General features: G+C 36.7%; 1 protein-coding gene across 1 annotated transcript; it reads right to left on the bottom strand.

The window, feature by feature from the left end:
- Positions 1-1,130: 1,130 nt before the first annotated feature.
- Positions 1,131-10,159, bottom strand: LOC129262990 (putative defense protein). The gene is made up of 5 exons (XM_064100809.1): positions 9,108-10,159; positions 6,492-6,652; positions 3,754-3,842; positions 2,421-2,527; positions 1,131-1,650 (listed from the first exon to the last, which is right to left on the bottom strand). The coding sequence occupies exons 1-5, from the start codon at positions 9,298-9,300 to the stop codon at positions 1,583-1,585; spliced, it is 618 nt and encodes a 205-aa protein (XP_063956879.1). The 5' UTR covers positions 9,301-10,159; the 3' UTR covers positions 1,131-1,582.
- Between the last annotated feature and the right edge of the window lie 125 nt (positions 10,160-10,284).

The following is a 10,284-nucleotide window of genomic DNA, read 5'->3' as shown; positions in this document are numbered from 1 at the left end:
CGCTTTCCAGGGCCATATATACCCCTCTCTCTCTCTCACACACACACATCTCTGCCCCTCATTATTTCTGTCTTTGGACATGCTAGAATTAATATTTGGAACACTACGATCAGGTTCATATGTTAATGTGTAATAAGAAATATTTTCAGTCATTCTTGTTAGAAATTCTAAAAACATGCAGTTTTGATTAAAACGGAAAAGGGATCACGCATCTTTTATCAAAAAGACGGCATTTTCCAGGAATTGTATATTATAGGCCTACAAATTCATCATCTCAATAGGTAATACTCGATTTCATAAACTGACACTAAATACTAGTCCAATTGATTTTACATCTCAGGCCATGATGATATGAAATTGGTTAAAATTGACTTATAATACAAGTTTGGTCATAATGCACTTCATCATAGGCCCTATACAGTGCGTCCCACAAAAAAACGAAACCGCGAGATTTAGCGATGATTTATCATAACTTAATCGTAAATGCAATCTACCAATGAATCTTAGAATCTCCTCTTTCATCTGAAATTACGTAGATTATTCCTCATTCACGCATGAGTGAGCAAAAAATGAAGAAAGGATACCAAAAACTAATTTGGCGGGGGTATCTGAATTTCAAAAAGAAAATCACATGCCTAAAAAGTTCAATATCTGCTCTTTTATTTGATACCTTAATCACAGAAAATGGTCAAGAAGTAAAAAAGTTCTGTTCCCTCAAAACAATGCGTGTATTTCCATAATTATTGAAATTCAAACCTTATTTCAAATAACCAGAACTTTGTTATTTCTTGACCATTTTCTGGAATTGAGGTATCAAAATAAAGAGCAGATATTGAACCTTTTAAAATGTGGTTTTCTTTTTTAACCCAGATACAGTGACTTTTTGGTATCCCCTCTTCAATCTGTTTTTGCTCACTCATGCGTGAATGAGAAATAATCTAAGTAATTTCAGATGAAAGAGGAGATTTTAAGCTTTACAATGGTAAGTCATTTTGTATATTGTGTTCATGATTAAGTTATGATAAATCATCGATAGATCTCGGTTTCGTTTCTTGTGGGAGGCACTGTATATATATATTTTGTAAATCGTGAATTAAATTAATTAAGAAAATGACAGGAGTGTATAGAACTTTACCTTTTCCCGGTAACTTTATTGATGAAAAATATTTTCTACAAAGTTTTGGCAAAACATTTGGTATAAATAGGCTTACACCTTATTTGAGGGACATAATGATTTTTGTCAAATACATGTATCTTTTTTGTATAACCCAATATACCACAGATTTATTCATATTTTAATCGTAGACGAAACAATGCACAGTCACACTCACTAAACAGAGCCCAGAGAGATCACAGCTAATAGTATTTTGAATGGCATTCTTTTAATTGATCTGACATCAGTTTCTATATGGTGTGACGGTGATGGTAAACTTGTTGGACGCTATAACTTGAAATGGCCAATGAAGATCATTTTTACATGCGTATTATGTTCAAAACATTGACTGGGAACCAATCAGAATTGTCCTTTCATATTTTCAATCCACTGAATAGTTGAGAATGGGGAGCAGGGTGTCATCTGTATTTAGACATTCGTCAAGAGGAAGACGAGTAGAGATCCGAAGAAAGATGCCAGACTCAGGCTTGATTTACCTACATCAGGAAGAGAAGGAAATAAAAGAGGTTAATTAGGAAAGAAAATGAAATACATGTATGTCAAACGTCATTGAGTAGCATCATAATGATCATAATTGTCATCACCATGATGATGATGATGATGACCATCATCATCATCATTACTTCATTATGATCACAATGATCATTATCATCATCATCATCATCTTCACCATCATCATCACCACCATCGCCATTATCATCATCAGTATCATCAACAACATCGCCATCATCATCATCATCATCATGATTTTCCTTCCCCTTTCCTTTGAGGCCTTTATCAATTTCAAGCTCTAAAGTTAAGATGAAGGTCTCCCACATTTCAAAATGTATTATGTCGATATATGTATATATATATAAAAAATTCTGCTATTTGTTTTTATAATAAAAAAAGAGAAATTTATCAGGTATAAATATATTTCAATTAGATTGTATATATGCATATGTTAATAATTATGTCATTTGCTTATTATGTTATGCTAAGAAAAAAAATGATTACACTTGTATATACTCTTGTTTTTGGAATGTGAAAATAAATAAATCAAATCAAATCAAAATCAAATCAAATCATCGTCGCCGTCACTATCATTACCATCGCCATCAGCCTCATCATCACCATCTTCTTCCTCATCATCATCACCACCACCATCATCATCATCATCATCACCACCACCACCATCATCATCACCACCACCATCATCATCACCTTCACCATGGCAGCATCCAGCAACATAACGTCATGGACCTACCTGATGACGATGTCGTCATTTTCATAGTGGTCATCGAACCGTACATGATGACGTCAGAATAAAGTTCGGTCCAGTAAGTGCTCGCAGGTCCCTGGACAACAGTCACTCTTTAAAAAGTGAAAATGGCCGTGCAAATAAAAACAAATGAACATAAGTGAACATGGGTAGTAGGCATTACTGTACTAATCTTTTTCACGCACCAAGAAAAAATGGGTGCAAGTTGGCAGCACTTATAAAGAATGCAACATTGGGGGCGCCTTTCTCGTGCAACTTTGCACCATTAGACCCTATTTGCATAGTTTTTAAGTGTTCAGTTAGCTACGTTTAGACCCTAAATGGTGTCGAGATGTACCATGCAGGTTGCTTATTAAACGCAATAGTTCATGCATCCGAAAAGATGCAAAGTTCCTCGTGTATAAACGAGCAAACACATTTTTTTTATTTTCCACTCTTTTTCAACTTAGGGAGCAAGAATACCCCTTCTGTTGCACAGTTGCAGTTAGGGTGCGGAGCTCTTTTTTTCTTATAGTGTGCGAAGATTAACATTAAAAACTTACAGTTAGTTTGCTTCTATCATGCATACTTATTTTTGTTTTGCTTTCATTTTCAATCTAAATATCATATATACAATGTGAGCAAGTGATCTATTCCAGAAAAGACACTTACATAAATAAATTATGTTGATATTGTAATAATTTAAAGATCAATATATGCTAGAGATAACTGTTTCTGCAATATAGACAAGTTCAAATTATATTAAAAGTAAATATAACAGATTTTATAGTCACACTTGAATATTATTTAATAATTCGGATTCGTCCTATTAATCATCAATAGCTTTTATACAGATTTCAATCAGAGGATTAAAGAAAAATACAGATTCGGGTATAAATCCAATCGGAAGAATTGAAAGTTCAAACAGAAACCATTAAAAATACGAAAATTTCTGCTAAATTAAATAAAACGTTTGGATTTTATTCCACCGGGTCTTTTCCAACAAAGCAGTATAGTGGTAGCTAATATTCTTGAGGCACATAACACATAAGGTCAGCCACTATGACTGATTAACCTAGACGTAAAATGTTTCCTAGGTAATTGGTTATATACCAGATTGGTGTTTACCAGCAAAAATGCTGTCCTGCCGAGTTCCTACGGGAGTTACCACAACCAGAAACAGAAACATTTTGGACACTGTTTATTGCTATATATATACAGGTATTATATTACGCTCATTCATATATATACTGCTTTGTTTTAAGTGTCTCGTCGTGATTTTATCAACAAAAACTTAAAGATAACAGGAAAAGATATTGACTTTGAACTGGACAATTACCTGAAACGGACTTCGCCCGATCCTGCCGGTGGAACCCATGTCCCTTCGACCGAAGTTTTATTATTGTTGATGCTGTGTCCCCAGGCATTCTGTACGTGTAAAAAAAAAAAAAAGGGGGGGGGGGTGATCACGAGTACGCATAATTAATGGATAATGGGTGATTTGGAATATTATAAATCATTCGGGAATGTTTGGGAAAAAACATGTAAATGAAGAGCCGTGGAGTAGTGGTTCTGACTCTCGCCTTGTAAACAGAGGGTCGTGTGTTCGAATCCCACCGCGGTCTAGCGTCATTTGACAAGGCGTTAATCCACACTTTGCCACTCTCGACCCAGGTGCTAAATGGGTACCCGGTAGGATGCGAAAGATATTGTATGTTTGAATTTACCAGCCTGCGCCATAATGAGCCTGCGATGAATGCAAGAAATGCTCCCCTGGGAGTGGAAATTGTGCACTTTCCGTGCGGGATTGAAATGAATCCAATGACCGCCATAGCGCCATATAAAAATTGGCTATTATTATTCATTTCGTTTTCCATTTTGTGGGACACATACACTAAGAAATGGGGGTTCAAATTAGCACCCCTAATCATGCTAATTGGGATATAGCAGCACCCATGCAAAGGGGAGGGGGGGCCAATGAGTGTAAGCTTGCTCATTTGTGTACCTTTACGGACGTAGTTAGCGACATTAAGCACCCTAATAGGATGCAGATAATTAATGAACCTTGCTATAAAGGTGCAGATTTGAAACTGTTTAATGTCAATATTGTGCAACTTTAAAAGGTGAAAAGTTGCACTTTTTAAGGTGGAAACGGGCATTTTCTTGGTGCAAATCATAATTTTAAAAAAGGGTGAATTTTTGCACCTTTTCCCAACTTATATAGGGTGCAAGATTACACACAAAAGTTGCTCATTTAGGGTGCAAACTCGAATCTGTATTTCTAAATGTGCACTGCATATTTTGTTTTCGTTCAATCTTCACGTATATATGTAACCACCCCATACGTCTTGTAATTACGGTAATCAAGTAATCTATACTCGACCGACAATTACCCCGGTCCAGGACCCGGTAACATAAACTCTAACGATTGATCGTAAAGCTAGTTTCACCATTGATTGCATTCACCATTGTGTATAATCAATTGTAAATATCAGGCCAACGGTCAATCGCTAAGCTCTATGATATATCATACGAGGCCCTAATCTTATATATAAAAAAGATAAGAATATCAACGACATCGTCTAAAAGCACGGACGGACAAACAAAGAGTGGTTGTGTATATAAGGCCAAGGCAGTGGCATTCTGATTTTTTTTTAAGGGGCGGAACATTTTAGGCATTTCACGAGATCAGGGTATCACATGCCTAAATAATTTCCCATAGACTCGTGTGTTAAAGTGGCACTTTAAAAAAAAATCATAAAAAATAAGGAGGAAATTCGAGGGTTGAATGTTTACTACCAGTGGATAGCATATATGTCTGACATTCCATATCTGACCAAAATAGCGTACCTCGACCGGCTCATTTTGAAAATAAATCGGCATTTATAAAGACTACACCTGACAGGATCGAACGTTAAAGGTCGGTCCCAGACGTAAATAATCATATCTGATTGATACACGTCTGACAAAACTCAAATACACACACAAACACAGAATTCATCACTTGAGAGAGTACAATGGCCCTAATTCTTCCGCCAGTAAAAAAAAATAGTTCCAAAGTGGTGACATATCTTTCCAATTTGGGAAAAGGAAGTTCAGTTGGTACCCTCCCTAAAATCAGTGTTAGATTGTCAGTCATATTCATTCATTTTTGTCAAATAGCAATATCAAATTTAAAAATTGAGAATGGGTTGGCTCGAATGAATATCTTTTGCCTGCCAGTTGTAGTTAGGCCCGTGTAACCTTATGGCAATATAAACCTTTTGAGAGCAATGAAGAATTTGGTAGAGCTTGCCTTGCGCATATAGGTTATGTATGAAACGCATTTTTTTTTTCACACGCAAGGTATATAAATGCAGATCTAACTTTTATCCCAGAATAATACCGTGAAAATACAGAAGACGGAGAAAAATATGACATCGTTGCTGCTTTCGTGCAAAGAGAATCAGTTTTGCTCCAGTGAATCTGCTGTTATATGTATATCCCGTCTTCCCCGTCTTATAAACGTAAAGTGTTTTGCGGGATCGCAGGAACGCAAGGAAAACAACGCAAGACAGACACAGTATAATCGGTAGGTAGCTACGTCGTCAGTGGACGCAAGAGAACCAGCGCGGTTTTAGCGCATTAACCAGGGGCCGCGGAAGCGGGGGGGGGGGGGGGGGGGGGCTGGGAAGGGGAGGGCTTCAGCCCCCCACCGTGTACAAATACGTAAAAATTACCATATGATTGTGATATTTTGCATGGTCAGCCCCCCCCCCCCCCACTTTGAAAACCTTTCGGCGGCCCCTGTTAACGTCATTAACGTTCACAATTAACGCAAACGTTATTAACACGAACAAACGCTATTAACGTTATGGAACTAACGCAAGCGTTATTAGCATCGACGAATTACTCATTCAAGAATTAACGCAAACGTTATTGACGTTAACGATTTAACGCAAACGTTATTAACGTGAAATAATTAATGCAAATGTTATCAACGTTATCGAATTAGCGCAAAACATTATTAACGCAAGGAAATGAGGTATATCAGGACGCAACCGCATGCAATGCCATTGAATATGCTTAGTTGCTTACCCCTGTGGAACCGAAGCAGTCTAATGGCTTAGTAACGGTATCTTGAGATGAGAAGACGCCGAGACTAGCCGTCTCAGATTCGCTGGAAGACGAGGAGTCCCAGGGGCGTGCTTGAATGAAAAACCCACGGAAAGTGGAGCTGTCGACACCCTCAATTCGTACTATGAAAACAAAATCAAAAGATAGCAAATCAATAAATAGTCAGTAAACCAATCTATCAATCATTAGATCAATAAATCTTTCAACCAATAATTTATTAGCAATCCATCTACAAAGCAATCAACCAATCAATCTATCTATCGACCAATTTATTATGCCTTTCTTTGTAACCTGTTTGACCCACCTCTCACTAATTCTCTTGTTATTCATCTCTTCCTCATACCCTCTATCACTGTTTTGTTCCAGATCCTGTTTGATGTTGCCTGCCTCATTATCTTAATCCCTCTTGGCTTGAGGTCTTTACTGGCCTTACTTACACTAACTTCCCTTTGTGTCTGCCTACTCCTTTTCTTTCATCCCCTTCACTATTAAACCTGATTGGTCTTCTCTACTCACTAATGCCCCTTTTGTCTCCTTGTTTCTAGTGCTGCTGGAGCTTGTCTGTGGTCTATATTATGGTTGTTCCACTTCATACGTTTGTCATTTTGCCTCCGACGAAGATTCTGCTAGGATCGAAAGCTTAGGCCCCTTCCCGGGGGGGGGGGGGGGCCACTTACATTGACGAGTGGATACCATGCGCGACCAAAAAAACACGTAAAAAGGATGTCTTTTTCAAGATAGGGCACGTTACGTACGTAACGTGATAAGGGTGTCAAAAACACAAAAATATTGAAAAAAGGGTATCTATTTCGCTCGGAAAAATATACGTGTTTAGGGTCAAATATGCAGGGATGATAAAACAAAATTAAAATGTTTTATAAAGGATGTCCTTTTTGCCCCAACACTACGTGTTTAGAGTCCGATTTGCACGAGGTGTGGAAGGTGGGGCCGTACTAAACCAAAATAATCATTGGTGTCTAAAGGTAAAACCGACGACCGACGGACGCGTGACATAACAATAAAATATATCTGTAGTTGTTTAGGGGTTCATTTCAGGGAATACTTGCTAAGAGTATCGTTTTGTTTCCAATACTTGTTAAGGGGTGCATTTTCAGAATATGGAAAATACATCGCTGTACTTGTTTAGGGGCTCAGTTCTGGGAATACTTGCCAATAGTATTTGTTTCCAATACTTGTTAAGGGTAGGGTTTCACACGCCAATACTTGTTAAGGGGTCATTTTCAGAATATGGAAAATACGTGTTTAGGGTGCTTTTCAAGACCCCGTGGTCGCGCATGGTATCCACTCGTCAATGGAAGTGGCCCCCCCCCCGGGGGCCCCTTTTGACTTTCTAATTTACTCCATTGGCTCTCTTTTATTAGATAAGCAGTTTTCAGCAGCTTCTTTTTGCCATTGACCAATCAACTCATCAATTAATCGACCATCTAACAGTCCTTTTTTTAACATTTTTTTATTTCAATATCTTCATAATCAAACAAATCATACATGCATCACAAAACATTACAAGACGAAATGAACATTGCAAATAATTATTAAAGGTAATATTTGATCACAAGCACTTACTGAAAATTACACAATAACATAAGACTAATACTATAAAATATTGTTTAATACATGACATACTTGGAAAAAGTAATAATAAAAATGACCTATACGCATCCATTCGTTACTCTAAATCAATCTGTTCCCATTTCTGGAGATGTATTGCCAAGGTATTCCATTCTTGTGCAATCTTATATTCCTCTTTCCTCTATATTTTCTACAATGTTTTAACGTGGTTTCAACAGGTGGCAAAACAGCTTCCTGCCTTGCAGAATAAATCTCTTTTTTTATGTTAAAATTACTGTATGTAAACATTTTATCCTATTTGAACTTCCATCAATCACTAATAAAGTGTCTTCCATGGAGACAATTCCGACAATCAATCAATCAATCAATCAATCAATCAATCAATCAATCAATCAATCAATCAATCAATCAATCAAAATCTATCCAAAATTGAAATACATCACTTTAGTAATAAATAAACGGATTAAAATAATTAAAGTTAACCAATCAATCAATAGCTTTCCATAATCTATCAATATTTATCAACTAATGTATCCGTCAGTAAATTCATTAAAACCAGTCAATCAATCAATGAAAAATAAATTGATCGAATATTTCAGTAACCAATGAATAATCAGGTGTTGCCAAGAATCCATACAAACAATTCCCAGTATCAGTTTATTAAACAAATTTAAATGAATCATAAAAAACCAATCGATGGATAATTGATTTGATACGCGAATGAAGGAATACTTAATAAGTAAAACAGTCGAATTAACCGAACAAAGAAGATAGCAAATAAAAACAAATAACCGAATGGTATGTTTATGAATAATTATTGAATGAATATATTATTATAAATCAATGACTAACTGAATAAATGAATAAAATAGACCAAATAAGATAGATAGATGGATAAATAATAAATGAATAAATAAAGTATTTATAAATCAGTAAATCAATTAATCAATCAATCAACAAATAATAAATAAATGTAATGAAATCTACCAGTGTATGTATTATCAGCTTGCTTGGTCGCAGTTATGGCATATGGGGCATCTCCTGTCGCATCGCTAGGCCCGTGCTGAGGGACCATGTTCTCGCACAGACCTGGTACTGTTACCGGAGGTCCGTTAGGTGAAGCGATGACGACCGACATCGCCATCGAAAGGAGTACGGTCGAGATCATCGACGACTTCATCGTGTCAGTGCTTCAATGAAATCAATGAACAAAATTAATTCACAAAGCACCCTTTTAGGCAATGTTCGAGGAGCCGCGATAATGATCACGTGAAGCGGGTTCAAGCCAGGATTCAATGTGTCCTGAATGGTTTTAGAGATGGACTTTTAACCAACAATCTATCATTGCAGGGTGGCGCCACGAGGGGGGGGGGGGGGGGGGGCAGGGGGCTTCCGCCCCTTTTGATTTTTGAAATAGTGAAAATATAAAGAAATGGGAGAGAAACGGAGAATTAGAAAACGATAGATGAAACAAGAAAGAAAGGAAGAAAGAGAGAGAGTGAGAAAGAAAGAAAGAAAGAAAGAAAGAGAGGGGGGAGAGAGAGAAAGAAAGAAATAAAGAAAGAGAGAAAGAGAGAAAGAAAGAAAGGAAGGAAGAAAGAAAGAAAGAAAAAAAAAAGAAAGAAAGAAAGAAAAAAAAGAAAGGAAGACAGAAAGAAAGAAAGAGAGAGAGAGAGAAAGAAAGAGAAGAGAAAGAAAGACAGGAAGAAATAAGGAAGGACTTAGAGAAGAAATAAAACAAAAACAGGGCAGGCAGAAAGGAAGGAAGGAAGAAATAAGGGAAAGAAAGAAAAAATAAAAGGAAGGAAGGATGAAATAACAAAAACAGACAGAAATTAAAAGAAGAAAGGCAGGAAGAAAAAAGAAAAAGGAGTAAAGATGAAGAAATAAATAAAGAAGGAAAGACCAAAAGAAGGAAGGGCAGTATAGGGGCCTATAAAATTGAGACGTTTGGGTCTTAACTCTATACATGTATAAATAATTCAATCGAGATGAGGATGACGACCCCGATTGTCAACTCCCGGTGTCAACTCCTTATTGGACCACTTTTGTTAAAGCTCTAATTTTTGCCATGTCATGGTTTGGGTCTTTCGGAAACTTATTTACCGCCATTTCACACGGTAAAAAAAAAAATCGTAATTTGAATGATGATTCCAGTGAAAAA

This window comes from Lytechinus pictus, chromosome 6 (genome assembly GCF_037042905.1).
Source record: "Lytechinus pictus isolate F3 Inbred chromosome 6, Lp3.0, whole genome shotgun sequence".
NCBI lineage: Eukaryota > Metazoa > Echinodermata > Echinoidea > Temnopleuroida > Toxopneustidae > Lytechinus > Lytechinus pictus.
The sequence above is the reverse complement of the archived record's forward strand: the minus strand, read 5'-3'. Positions and strand labels throughout refer to the sequence as shown.